Genomic DNA, 14,748 nt, shown 5'->3' with positions numbered 1-14,748 from the left:
GGCTATAGGAGAGGGAATTTGACCATAGGAAGACTCTACACAAACCCCATCCATTGCCTGCTCCCCCAACCCCTGAGTACCACTCAACCCCGCCTGCTCTCCCAGCCCCCAGCTCTTTAAAAAAAAGCCCCTGCTCACTGGTTGCTGCCAGGCAGGGGGGTGATCCCCACTGCCCCACACTGTGTGGGGGGGATCTTCCCTCTCTCCCAGGTCCCCCACAGCTGCTGCAGTGGCCTCAGGGCTCTGGGGTCTCGTGGCAGAGCCCCCCATGCAGCGCAGGGCAGTGAGGAGCAACAGGGATTGTCCCCCCACCTGGCAGCAGCAGCCAGATCTCCAAATTAGATTCAGCTGAATCTATGTGGGACAGTGATTCGAATCACCGAATCAAATCACTGTCCCCCAAATCAGCTGAATCCAAAGTTAATACTAGCCATTTTGCACAGACCTAAAAAGCATCACCTGCCTTGGAAGCCCATTCCATATTTTGGCAACCCTCAACAAAGAATTTCTTCCTGATGTCCAATCTAAATCTACTCTCCTTCAGTTTATGGCCATTATTTCTAGTAATCCCGAGGGGTGCCCTGGTAAACAGAATATCCCCTATTCCCTGCTGACCCCCACGATGAGTTTGTAGACAGCCACAAGATCACCTTTCAGCTTTCACTTGCAGAGGATGAAGAGATTCAGGTCCCTCAATCTGTCTACATACGATCTTGCCTGCAGGCCCTCAATCATACCAGTAGCCTTCTTCTGAATCCTTTCCAGGTTATCCACAACCCTCCTGAAGTGCAGCGCCCAAAACTGGAAGCAGTATCCAGTTGCAGCCTTACCAATGCCACATAGAGGGGAAGTATCACCTTCCTAGACCTGCTCATGATGCACCTACTAATGCAAGACAGAGTGTGGTTAGCCTTACTTATTACCTCATCACACTGGCAACTCATGTTCATTTTTGTGTCAACTATGACTCGGAGATCCCTTTCCACTGCTGTGCTACACAGAATGGTACTTCCCAGTCTATAAATTTATTGGTGACTTTTTCTCCCCAGGTGCAGCACTTTGCACTTATCTTGGTTAAACTGCATCCTATTTGATCTGCCCCCTTCCCTAGTCTATCCAAATCTGCCTGAATTCGCTCCCTACCCTCTAGTGTGTTTACTATACCCCATAGTTTAGTGTCGTCTGTGAATCTGGACAGAGTGCTTTCTACACCCTCATCCAGACCACTAATGAAGATATTGAAAAGTACTGGTCTAAGGACAGAGCCTTGGGGGACACCACTGCCCACATCTCTCCAGGTAAAAACCGACCCATCCACCACTACTCTCTAGGTACATCCCATGAGTCAGTTTTCCACCCACCTGACTGTGAAAAAATCCACATCACACCTACTTAGTTTACTTGTAAGAATTGGGTGTGACATTGTGTCTAAAGCCTTTTTAAAATCCAAGTAAATAACATCTACTTCTACTCCTGGATCTAAGCACTTGGTGACCTGGTCATAAAAAGAAACCAGGCTAGTCAGGCAGGATCTACCTGCTATAAACCCACACTGGTTGCCCCTTAACATTGTGTTATCCGCTGGCCCCCCACATCCGTGATCCTTAATGATTTTTTCTAAGGTCTTGCCAGGAATAGAGGTGAGGCTAACCGGCCTATAATTACCCGAGTCCTCTTTCCTCCCCTTCTTGAAAATAGGGACCATACTGGCCCTTTTCCAGTCATCCAGGACCTGTCCTGAGTGTCATGAGCTCTCAAACAATTGTGCCAGTGGTTTTGCTATGACACTAGCCAATTTCTTTAGTACCCTTGGGTGAAGATCATTGGGGCCTGCAGACTTAAATACGTTCAACCCCTCCAAATATCCCTTCACCAGGTCAGCGCTAATCATTGATGGACTGGTATCTTTCTCAAACCAGACTAAAGTCTCATTGGGTGGTGTTTTTTTTTTTTCCAGGACCAGGAGCACAGATGGAAATAAATCATTGAAGAACTCAGTTTTCTCCATCCTATCTGTTACAAGTTGCCCTAGTCCATCCTGTAGTGGCCCTATGTTACCCTGCACCTTCTTCTTGCTCCCTATGTACTTAAAGAAGGACTTTTTGTTACCTTTAATCTTAGCTGCCAGCCTGAGTTCTGTTTCTGTTTTCTGTTTCTGCTTCACTGCTTCCCTGTAAGCACGAGCCAAGCAGGTATACTCCTCCTTGGTGGCTGCCCCCTGCTTCCACCGCCTGTAAGCCTCTTTTCCCCTGTAGGCTCTCCTGGATTTCCCTGCTCAACCAAAAGGGTTTCTTGGCTCTTTTGCCTCCCTTTATGTGTACTGGGATGGTACCCCTTTGTGCCTACAGGATCAGTCCCTTGAGGAACTCCCACCCTTCCTGGACTCCCAACTCACCAATGTCATTACCCCTCAGACCCAAACTAACTAATCTCCTGAGCTCACTGAAGTTGGCTTTCCAAAGTGCCAAAGGCTTCCCCTGTTGTGGGTCCATCTGGAGCCGGTCCAGTTTCCAGAGAGGCTTCCCCCCTCACCTCACATATTTTGTGGAGGATGCAGGTGGTGGCCACAAAGTTGGGAATGTCCCTCAGCTTAAATTTATAGTGGAACCCTGAGGACCTCCAGCATGCCTTTAGGTGCCAAAGGTACATTCCACCACCATCCAACAACTGCTCATCCAATAATTAAAGAAATTCCTTCCTGATGCCCAGCTGGCCAGTATATGATTTCATGAGCAGTGGGTAGGTCAGATCACCAATAAGCTGAGGAATGGTCAGCTTACCCAAATCCATAGTTGGAATGCCAGGTGCTCCCACATTTCCAACAAACCAGATTTCCTGAATATACAGGCCACTTGTACCCAGCCCAAACACCCAACACTGGTATTAGTGAAGTACCTCTAGTAGGCCACAACTCCTGGAGTATTCTTGAAAATAACATCTTACAATTTAAATAATCCAAGGTATGGACAGGCAAGGTACAGAATGGCTATGTGGATCCCATCAATGGCCCCCACACAGTTCAGGAACCCTGTTGTTCAGACATAGTGATGACTTCCTGCAGGTTCTGGAGCCAGATGAACCATGGCACTAGCTCTTCAAGCATGGCGTTACACACTTTGTGCACAGTCACCATCACTGTTGTCTGCCCTATGGTGAACTGGTTGGCAAAAGAATGGAAGCTGTCTGTCAGTGTTCACCAACTTCCAAATTATCAGGGCCACATGTCTCAGTGCACATTGGACATTGACACCCAATGTCCTGGTACTGGAGCAGAGGGGCCACCTCAGTGCAAAGGTTAATGAATGTGCCACAGGACATCCTGAAGTTTCACCACCACTGTTTTTCTCTCCAGGTTCCACGTTAGAGGTGCTCCCACCAGTCCAAGTTCACTGGTAGTACCCAACACAAGCAAAAGGTAATCAGGCCTGCAGCACCCCAGCTTGCATGCCATCATGTTGTACTCCTCAAGTAATCAAGCATGATGCCCACAGCAGCATCATAGTTCTCAAAGTAGAGCCTTGCACCTCTGAAACATGGAGTACCTGTGGATTATAGAGTGGTCAAGGCAAGGATTTTCTGTTATGCCACTTGTCATCTCCCAAGAAGTGACTGAAATTTGTATTCTAAGCACAGCAAAATAGTCAGCCAATCAACACTTTGTCTATGCTGGGCTGTTTTTGGTCACTGTTGGAAATACAGGAAAAAGTTGCTCCAGTATGGCATGCCCTCTAGTGGCAGAATGTGAACTGTTCATGTCAGAGCCATAGTAAACATGACTATGCGACTGCTCTGAACACATTTAATACCACATAATGTTCCACAGATTCAACACATAAGTGTCCCATATGACAAGGCCCTCAGGCTGCTCAGATAAGGGCAACATGCAGCATATTGCTCTACAGGAGGAAAACTGTAGGGATGCTGTAGCAGGAAGCCTGGGGGACATGGGGTGAAACAGCTACAAACTCCTGAAGAAAGCCCTGGAGGAAGATTTGACTCCCAAGCAGTTGGCTAGTACAGTGGAAATGTGCAAGGTATAGACAGGCCCCTGGAGAAGACCCCAGATTTGGAAGAAGGGATGAGTGATATGGAATTCGTGTTTCTAGATTTTATGTGAATAAAAGCTAAAGCTCTGAGAAAACTCTAGCTGTGGTATTACTCTTGCATAGCTGACTGGACAGGCCAGCAGCCCACCAGCTCATTGTTTTTTCTGGTCTGAGTCTAGAACAGAACAGACTCACCCTCCTGAAACTAACACAGGTTTAACTTTACCTCTTATCTACCTTTCCTGCATTTCACTTGTACTACATAAAACTACTCTATTTTGTTAAATACTGGCTTTGGAAGGAAAAAAGGGAGAATTCTTTAGCAAAGACAATTACATTATAAGAACTTTATTGAAATGACAGAGCATACTGCAAGTTAATCTTTATCAACCTAGAATCATAGACCCATACAACTGAAAGAGACCTCATCTGGTCCAACCCACTTCAGGAATGCTATTCCTAAGCTATACCTAGCAAATGCTTATTCAGCCTCCCCTTAAAAACTTCCAGTGAAGGAGACTGCAGAAAGTCCCTGGGTAGTCTGGTCCCTAGGTACTCTGTTCATGTACTTTCCTGTTCCAACAGTAAGGAGGTATCCTATGAGATCTAAATCAATTTTGCTGAAATTTAAAACCATTGCTTTGTATCCTTCCCTCTGCAGCACAGAACAGTTGTTCTCCTTCTTTATGGCACCTCTCAAATATTTGAAAACTGCTATTATGCCCCACCCTTCCAATCACTCTTTCTTCAGCTGCTTAACACATGCTTGACACCAAAGTCTCAAAGCCCACCTACTCCACCAATTTAACCTGACTGGGGCAGGTATGACACCACAGCCAAAATCCTTTCTGGAGTAGCCTCAGCCACCACAGAAGCAGCTTGTTATGTACCTAGAGGAGTGGAGGGCATAACACTGCAATTTTTGGTCTTACAGAACTAGTATAATACTCTCCCGCTGTTCCACATATTGGCTGGAGAAGATCTAAAAGCTTCTGCAGAGACTGTTCATGTCTCAGTCACAATGATAACCATGCCAACTCAACCACTGGAGATAGAAAAAAGAAAAAAAATCTGAAGCTACGTACAGGCTTGATGTCCCGGTGTAGGAATCCCACTGAGTGAATGGCTTCTATAGATTCTAGAATCTGCTTGCCTAATCGAAGGGTTGTGCTCAATGTAAAAGTCCCTCGGGGCTGACTTCTTCTGAGATCTGCAAGATTCCGGCCCTGAAACAGTTAATACAACTTATACCAATTGCACTGCATGTTATCCATGTGTGGACAGAAAACACTTCACAGCCACAAAGTTTGACAAAAGGTAAAATCCAGTGAAAGTAGAACCCATAAAATCAGAGATATGTACCCACCCATTTTTATTTCTTGTAAGAACAAACAATATTTTCTTTTAATTTTTAACATGTTACTTGAGGTGCAGACTGACAGCTTTGGAAACTTAAAAGATCCTGTTTATTTATCATCAAAAAGGTATAGCAGGAAGAGCAGCCATACAAGCTTCATTTTACACACATACACACCCCAACCTGCTTTAAAGTGCTGAAAACAGAGGCTGAAATGAGAGCAACCACTGTCCATTCTGCTGAGAGAAAGTGCACAAAGAAGGTCAGGCATCAGAAATATGGTAAATACCTCAAGCACCTGTCAGCCATTAATGGGCTTTCGAACTAACTCCACATGCGTTCTCCAACACAGTCACCCACCTGGTTTTTAATCTTCATAGAAGGATGAGAGCAAGGCCATGCAACAGTAAGTTTTATGTTAAGTGGGACAGATGTACAGTTGCAAAAGTAATATTTTTTACTATTGTTTTTTAACCCAGAGAGAGAACTTTTTCCAAGGGTATGTCGAATCCCAAGAGATATGGTAACTTCAGAATCCTAATCAAGGCTGCCTATTTAGCAAAATTATGAACAATGTCCATTAAATTATACTCATCTGAGCATGTAAGTGAATCCTGAGTCACGGGCCTTGATGAGTCATCTGAATGGTCTCTAATTGTTCTCGTGTGGAGTGAATAAGTGCCCACCAGATGTCACAAACCCCTGGGTCTTCCACTCCATCCATTCCACTCTTTGTCCCTTCTTTTCATTCCTCATCCTTGAATCACTTTCCCTTCTCATTCATTATGTACCCTTCTCATTCATTATGTACCCAATAGTAATTGTCCTACTCGCTCCACTGCTGTCACCTCTTTCATCCTTCTCTCCAACTCTTTCTCTATCGACAACTCAGTTGCAATAAATGATGGCAGGGTATATTTTTCTGAGATGCAAGTATTGCATGGTTGTGTATTGTACAGGAAAGACAGCAATAAAGGTAAAAGTGGTAGGGTAGTGCATTACATTAGTGATGTGATAGACTGGAAAGAAATAACAAGAGAGGTATAAAACAGAATTGGTTGAGTCAAATCATTTTGATAAGAATGATAAAAAAAATGCTACTGGGGTAAAGCTGGGAATAGAGATATAAATGCTACCAGAAAGTGCATCATTATGGGAGCCTGTAAACAGGTTGGTGCTCCTGCTCCCATGCAGGTGGGCTTTGCTGCATTATGAATCCCTCAGTTAGTTGAAACAACAGTTCATAAGCAAGCTTGAGAGTCTACAGCCTCACCACCTGGCTCTGATCCCCTGAAAGCCCTTCAGTCAAACTCCAAAACACAAACAATAACCCGACTCACACAAACAAGCAAGTAACCTACACCAGCAGGCCCACACCTACTGGCTAGGAAGTGACCCTCTCAGCAGCACAGAAGCGGAAAAGTCGACTCCAAGATGAACTTGAGTCATCAGCGTGATGACATCATCAGCAAAGCTAACCACACTTTATCATCCATCAGCAGATGCATGACGAATAGAACCAAGGAGGTGATACTTCCCCTCTATGCGACATTTGTCAGACTGCAGTTGGAGTACTGCATCCAGTTTTGGGTGCCGTACTTCAAGAGGGATGTTGATAGACTCGAGAGGGTCCAAAGGAGGGTCACTCATATGGTTACGGGCTTACAGGACAAGCCCTATGAGGAGAAACCGAGGGACTTGGACCTCTTCAGCCTCCACAAGAGAAGACTGAGAGATGATCTTCTGGCCACCTGCAAATTCATTAGGGGATGCAGCAAGGGATCGGAGGTGCTCTGTTCACCAGGGCAGCTCTTGGGGTAACAAGGAACAATGGTCACAAAGTGACAGAGAGCAGATTTAGGCTAGATATCAGGAAAAACTTCTTCACAGTAAGGGTGGCCAAAATTTGGAATGGGCTTCCAAGGGAGGTGGTGCTCTCCGCTACCTTGGGGGTCTTTAATTGAAGGCTAGATAGGCATCTGGCTGGGTCATCTGACCCCAGCGCTCTTTCCTGCCTAGGCAGGGGGTCAGACTCGATGATCTGTTAAGGTCCCTTCCAACCCTAGCATCTATGAATCTATGAAACTATAAAGCAAAACCTTTGGCCTTTCTTTGGGTGGCAGCAGAGGGCGCTTTTATGTCTGGCCCTTTCTAGAAGTGAGCTCCTTCAGGTTTCAGTCTGCCTCCTAGCTGCAAACTGTTCCTTCCCCAGGTCCAACTCTTTCTCCTCTCTTGGAATTTTAGTTGAAAGCTAATCACCCATAGGTGGGGGTCTACCTCAGGGCTGGCTGCCCATTTAAAAGTCCAGATCACACTGTTACATATCCCCCTCACCAAGAGTAAAGTCCAGGACTCACTTTTCCACATTCAGTGTCAGTCAGGCCCTTAAGTGGGGCAGGCAGTACTAGACTGGGAACCTAGCACTGAGGAATTAGCTATTTGTGCTATGGACTTTTGTTAGTGTTATGGACTATTGTTTGAACCAGTAGCAGGCAAAATACAGCCCACAGGCCATTTTATCTGGCCCACAGGGGCCCTTTAAAATTTAGACAATTATTACCTGCTGGGGGCTGCCTGTCAGAAAGTCGACAAGGTTCTGGCAGCACAAAGCACCAGCTGCAGTAGCAAGCAGCTCAGGCTCTGGTTGTGACGCAATCAACGCAACCCCAACCTAGCCCACCCTGCTCCGCTCCCAATCCCAGAAGCTTTTAGAGATCAGAAGTTTTTGGCAAGCAGAGACTTCTGCCCTAGCACCCCTGTGGCTGTTCCCCAGCTCTCCCTCATCCAAGAGTTGAAACTGAGATAAGAACAGCAGGAGTGGGGCGGGGAAGAAGGAGGGAAGTGGGGACACATTGACTGTCTCCCCGGACTCTGGCTCTGTGCCTCCATGTGCTGCTCCCAGCTAATAGTGCCAGGAGCACTGCATGGAGGCACAGAGATGGCCCAGCCTGATGGTGCAGGTCTTCTCATGCCTCCTGGCATTCTAGCACACCACCATCCCAGGATGGGTCATCCTGCAGCTTGAGGGTTCCAGCCTTGCAGCCAGGAACCCTGTGCTGCTGGTCAGTCAGGATGGGCCAGGCTGGCTCCATGCCATACCATATGGGTCCCAGCCTTGCAGCCTGGAAGCACACACCGCAGCCAGGATGAGCTAAGCTGAGCTGGCTCCATGCCACGCTGTGCAGTTCCCAACTTTGCAGCTGGAAATCATGTGCTGCAGCACAGAGCCAGCCCAGCCCATCCCCCACGTGGCACAGCATATAGCCAACCCAGCCCGGCCTGGCCTATCAACACACATTTCCTGGCTGCAAGGCCAGGACCCATGTGCTGCATCACAGAGGGGACATGCCAGGCTGGGCTGGCTCAATGGTGCTCTACAAGGGTCCCAGTCTTGCAGCTGGAGCTGAGTTCTCCTGGGCCAGGCTGGGCTGGCCCCTTGCTACACCATATGGGTCCTAGCCCTACAGCCAGGAACCATGCGCTGCAACTGGGATGGGCTGAGCCAGACTGGCTCCATGCTACTCTGTGCAGTTCCCAGCCGAGCAGCTGGAACCACTTTATGTCAGGGCAGGCCGGGCCAGGGTGGCCCCATGCCACACCATATGGGCCCCAGCCTTGCAGCCGGGAGCTGCATAATGCGGGGCTGCTTCCCCACCTCCCACTATCCCCCCCAACACACACCTACATCCTCCCACAGTCCCCACCCCAACCACATACCACACCCTCACACCCCTCCACACCTATCCTTTCACTCACCCCCACACACTCTGCTCATCATACCCACACCCCACATACAAATCCCCCTAATCCCCACCATACCTTCACACCCACTCCTCAACCACACAGTACCCACATACACCCCCTTACCTCCCACACAAAATATACAAAAAGTAAAATGTATTTTGAGTATCATACAAGTGCCCCTAGATACACTACACAAACACACATGAATCAGGACAAAAACTATTTCTTAATAAAATTAAAGGGCTGTCGAATGATTAAAACATTTGATCACAATTAGTTGCGTGATTAAATAAATGAGTCTCAATTCATCGTGATTTTAATCACACAGCTAAAAACTCAAAATTATGCACAGAAAACTCAAAATTATGCAAAATTATATAGGTACTTTATACGGTTGGAGGTGGGTGTGGGAGGTGTAGGGAGGGGGAATTTGTGAAGCTGTGGGAGGCTGTGGGGGTGCATGTGGGGTTTGGAACCTGGGGGGGGAGTCCTTTCATGGGGGTCTGGAGCCTGGGGAGGGCAGACCCCTACATGCCCTGGCAGGATTCAGGGTACAGACAATCCCCGCTTAGCGCTGTTTCACTATAATGCTCATTTTAAATTGACACCTGATTCCACTTAACACTCAGCAAGTTTCATTATAACGCTCACGGTCACCATCCTGGGTCATTAAAAACTTTCTGTTTCATTTAACACTCATTTCACTTAATGCTCCATTTTTCAGGAACCAGTTAAGAGCACTAAGCAGGGGTTGCCTGTACTGTGGGTCAGGAGTGAGGGGCAACAGCAGGGCTGGCAGGGGGAGGGGGGGTGCTGTGGCTTGGGAGTAAGGGGCCGGGGCTGGGCATATCACTGTCCCCATCCCATAACAGTCCTCTTTTGTGTGCGTGTGTCCTGCCTTCCTGATGCAGCAGCCCAGAGCCCAAGCCTGGGTTGCCCTGAGGCTCCTCTGCATTGCCACCGCTGCCCTGCTGGGCAGCACAGAGGCAGCAGTGATGGTGGCAGAGAGGAACCACGGCACAGATTCCAAAACCATGTGCATGATAAACAGGTTAATGAAATGAGTGTGTTAATTGGTACTTGTGTTAATCACACACATTAATAGTGATTAACAGCCCAAATTAAAATATAGTAGATGTTTATTTTTTTAGTATATAATTATTATTTCCATTTTCAAGATGGCACCCTCCCCCCCCCGGCTCCCAAAAGGAATACTTCTGGGGCAAGGGGAGGAACTTCTTGTGGTAAAGGTCAGGAGTTAGGGCCTGGACTTCTGGTCCCAAGATGGCGACAAGGGGGCTGGGCAACCTTCAGGCTTGAGGCTACCCATGCAGTCCTCAACAGCTCACCAAAACTCATTAAGCAGCCTTTCCACTGAAATAAATGCCCACCCATGCTACAGACTGGCAGGGGGAATCCTAAGGGGCAAAGATGGATTGCATGGGGGCAGGCACACCAACCAACTTAGAGGTGGTGGAGAATACAGGCACCCTTCAGCTGTGAGCCAGCAGAAGGGACTCCAAAACCAAACTGCTACACTAGGTCACATGACAAGGGAAATGGGGAACCACCAGAGCTGAGTAGAGATCATTTAAGGGACAGCTTTCCTTTTGATCCCAAGGTCTTAGACCTTGAGCTAAACCACACAAGGAATGTCAACAGATTGGGAAGTCAGCCCCAGTAACAGAGAACAGACCAGATAAGAGGCCAAAGAAAGGGATCATAGAATCATAGAAAATTAGAGTTGGACAGGACCTCAGGAGGTCATCTAGTCCAACCCCTGCTCAAAATAGGGCCATCCCCAACTAGAGCATCACAGCCAAGGCTTTGTCTAGTCAGGTCTTCAAAACCTCCAAGGATGGAGATTCTACCACCTCTCTGGGTAACATATTCCAATGTTTTATTACCCTCCTAGTGAAAAAAATCTTCCTAATATTTAACCCAAACTCCCCTTGCTGCAAAAGGAGACCATTGCTCCTTGTAATCATCATCTTCTCTAACCTGCCACCAGTGAGAACAGTCTAGCTCCATTCTCTTTTGAACACCCTTTCAGGTAGTTGAAATTAGCTATTAAATCCCCTCTCAGTCGTCTCTTCTCCAGACTAAATAAGCCCAGTTCCCTCAGCCTGTCCTCAGAAGTCACGTGACCCAGCCCCCTCACCATTTTCATTGCCTTCTGCTGGCTCTCTCCAACTTGTCCACATCCTTTCTATAGTGGGGGATTCAAAACTGGACAAAGTACTCCAGGTGTGGCCTCACTAGTGCTGAATAGAAGAGAATAATCACTTCCTTTGCCCTGATGATAACACTCCTATCAATGCAGCCCAGTATGCCATTAGCCTTCTTGGCAACAAGGGTGCACTGCTGGCTAATATTCAGCTTATTCTCCACCGTAACCCCCAGGTCCTTTTTTGCAGAGCTGCTGCCCACCTAGTCAGCCCCCAGACTGTTACATCCTAAGTGCAGGACTTTGCACTTGTTTTGGCTGAACCTCAAAAATTCCTTTTGGCCCAATCCTCCAATTTGTTTAGGTCACTGAAACCTAGCCCTATCTTCCTGTGTATCTACTATTCCTCTGAGTTTGTTGTCATCTGCATACTTGCTGAGGGTGCACTCCACTCCATCTGCCAGGTCGTTGATAAAGATATTGAACCCAACCAGTCCCAGGACCGAACCCTGGGGCACTTCTCTTGATGCTGGCTGCCAAGAAAACATCAAACCATTGATTACTACTCTCTGAGCACAAAGCTCCAGCCAGTTTTCTATCCACCTTACAGTCCATTCATCCAGTCTGGACTTCCTTAGCTTGCCTGTGAAAATGTTATGAGAGACTGTATCAAAAGCCTTGCTAAAATCAAGGTATACCACATCCACTGGTCTCCCTGCAGCCAGAGCCAGTCATCTCATCAAAGAAGGCAATAAGATTGGTCAGGCATGACTTGCCCCTGGTGAATCCATGCTAATTGCTCCTAATCACCTTCTTTTCCAAGTGCTTGGATTCCTTGAGGATGTGTTGCATGATTTTTCTAGGGACTGAAGTGAGGCTGATGTGCCAGCAGTTCCCTGGATCCTCCTTTTTCCCTTTCTTCACTATGGGCATTACATCTGCCCTTTTCCAGTCACCTAGGACCTCTCCTGATAGCCATGAGTTTTCAAAGTTAATGGCCAGTGGCTCTGCAGTCACATCAGCCAATTCCCTCGCAGCATCTGGCCCCATGGACTTGCATATGCCCAGCTTTTCTAAATGGACCCTAACCTGTCCTTTCACCACTGAGGGCTGCTCACCTCCTCCCCAAAATATGCTGCCAGGTGTAGTAATCTGGGAGCTGATCTTGCCTGTGAAGACTGAGATGAAAAAAGCACCCAGTATGTCAGCCTTTTCTGCACCCTCTCTCACTAAGTTGCCTCCCCCATTCAATAAGGGACTCACACTTTCCATGATCTTCCTCTTGTTCTAAACATACTTGTAGTAACCTTCCTTGTTACCTTTCATGTCCCTTGCTAGCTGCAACTCCAACTATGCTTTGGTCTTCCCGACTTCATCCCTGCATGCCAAAGCAATACTTTTATACTCCTCCCTAGTTGTTTGTCCAAGTTTCCACTTCTCATAAGCTTCCTTTTTGTGATTTAGTTTACTGAAGAGTTGCCGGCTAAGCCAAGCTGGTCTTCTGCCATACTTGCTAGTCTCCCTGCACATAGGGATAGTTTGTTCCAGCACTCTGAGTAAGGCTTCTTGAAAGTACAGCCCACTCTCCTAGACTTCTCTCCCCTTTGAACTGGCTCCCCAGGGGATCCTGCCCATCAGCTCCCTGAGTGAATTGAAGTCTGCTTTTTTTAAGTCTAGGGTCCATAGTCTGCTGCTCTCCATCCTTCCTGTCTTCAGGAACCTGAACTCAATCATCTCATAGTCACTGCTGCCCAAGTTGCATCTACTAATACATTCAACACCAATTCTTTCCTCTTTGTGAGCAGCAGGTCGAGAAGAGGATCAGTGTCCAGTGTTAGCTAGATGGGCCCAAAGAGGTCCCCCAGGACCCAGTTCCATGGGCACTTTACCTGTGGGTGAGTTAGGGTCCCTAGAAAAGGGGCCTGACTTCATACAAAGGTGGCAGGTTCACAGATATACCACAACAACCTCCTAAAAACCTGGTAGACCCAGGAAGCACTGAAACTGCTTTCCCAATGATTACAAGAGATATGGGAAATCTGAGTTAGCTCCCATCCATTTGGGGCATGTTAGGAGAGATCTTATCCCCATTCCAACAGGAGAAGATCTGGGATTTACTGAAGGAGTTTCTGGACATGTCTACAACCAAGCCAGAATCACCTTAATTAATCATCAAATCATCTTAAAACCTGATTGTTCTGTCCAAAAGAGGTCCTCCCTGATACCTGAATGATGACACGAGACAGTAAAGAGGACCGTTTTCCCTTCTCCACGTGGCTGGAGAGGGCCCTTTTAGTTCTGGCCATTTCTAGAAGTGAGTTCCTCTGGGTTTCAGGCTGCCTCCTAGTTTCAAACTGCTCCTTCCCCAGTTTAAGTTCCTTGCTCTCTCCCCACTCAGGTTTTTAACTGTAAGCTAACCACTCGCATCTGGGCCTCTGTCCCAGGGGTGGCTGCCCCATTTGATGGGCCAGATCACTCTGTTATATACTCCTCCCCAAGAGTGGAGTCCAAGACTCACTCTTCCACATTCAGTTCCCCGCTCCAGTGAGAAGTCTGTGCTGGTATGTGCCACTCCAGGGAGATGAGATATATTGCATTAATAGGGATGCAACACTAGTTACCAATGTGTGAGTGTGGGGTTGGCTTCCTTCATTATGTGTAGCCATGTCAGGTAGGCATGGTCTACAACATGAGTGAAGGGGGCCCCGATGCTACTTCATGGTTGGCTGCTGCACCTCATATTCCATATACGCACATAAACCTCATGTGGTGCCTGTCATTTAGTGAAAAGTTTGCTTTCTGATGACAGAAGTAACAGCAGGACCTAATCTCTGGGTTGGCAGACCTGGAACCCTTCCCTCTCATTATAATGCTGTTCCTAAACTTGCTGTACAGCTCTGAGGTTTTCCCTGGTGAAGGGCCCTACTCCCATAGCCAAACAGTACATTGGCAAACAAAGGTTAAGACTGGGTAGACTTTCAGAAGTTCCCTCATTTTTTATAGAAGCAGGAACATAAAGACAGTATCTTGATCAGTTAGTATTTCTCACGGGAGGCCCATCCTTTAGAAGATTTTTAGAAGTTCCATGGCCACTATTTAGGTCAAGGCAGTGTGGATTGCCACAGCTTTCAAGTACCAGGTAGTAGGGACTTACTGAATTCATGGCGGAAGTGGGGTGCACTGTGGTTCCTTTACCTTGCAGGTTCCCCCCCTTCCCCACTGCTGACTGGCAGAGGAGGCCCCGCTTGCAGCTCACTCTTGACACTGCTGTTTTAAATATGGTGCCCATTTTGCATTCCATCAATGATTGGCTGAGTTGTCCCAGCAGCCCTGCTATTTGATGCTGACCGGTGGGAGGCAAAAATGGCCCCATATTTAAGATTCATAGACATTGAGGCTGGAAGGGACCTCAGAAGATCATCCAGTCCAGCCCC

The 14,748-nt window shown here is 47.4% G+C and overlaps 1 protein-coding gene across 1 annotated transcript in view; it reads right to left on the bottom strand.

The window, feature by feature from the left end:
- TTBK1 (tau tubulin kinase 1) overlaps positions 1-14,748 on the bottom strand; it is a 288,897-nt gene that overhangs the window by 160,460 nt on the left and 113,689 nt on the right. The window contains exon 4 of the mRNA XM_019549020.1: positions 5,132-5,272. Within this exon, the coding sequence (XP_019404565.1) occupies positions 5,132-5,272 (141 nt within the window). The remainder of the gene's footprint in view (positions 1-5,131; positions 5,273-14,748) is intronic.

The sequence above is a fragment of the Crocodylus porosus genome, unplaced genomic scaffold (genome assembly GCF_001723895.1).
Source record: "Crocodylus porosus isolate Cpor-Errol unplaced genomic scaffold, CroPor_comp1, whole genome shotgun sequence".
Lineage (NCBI taxonomy): Eukaryota > Metazoa > Chordata > Crocodylia > Crocodylidae > Crocodylus > Crocodylus porosus.
Note: the sequence above shows the minus strand (reverse complement) of the source record. Positions and strands in the feature narration are given on the sequence as shown.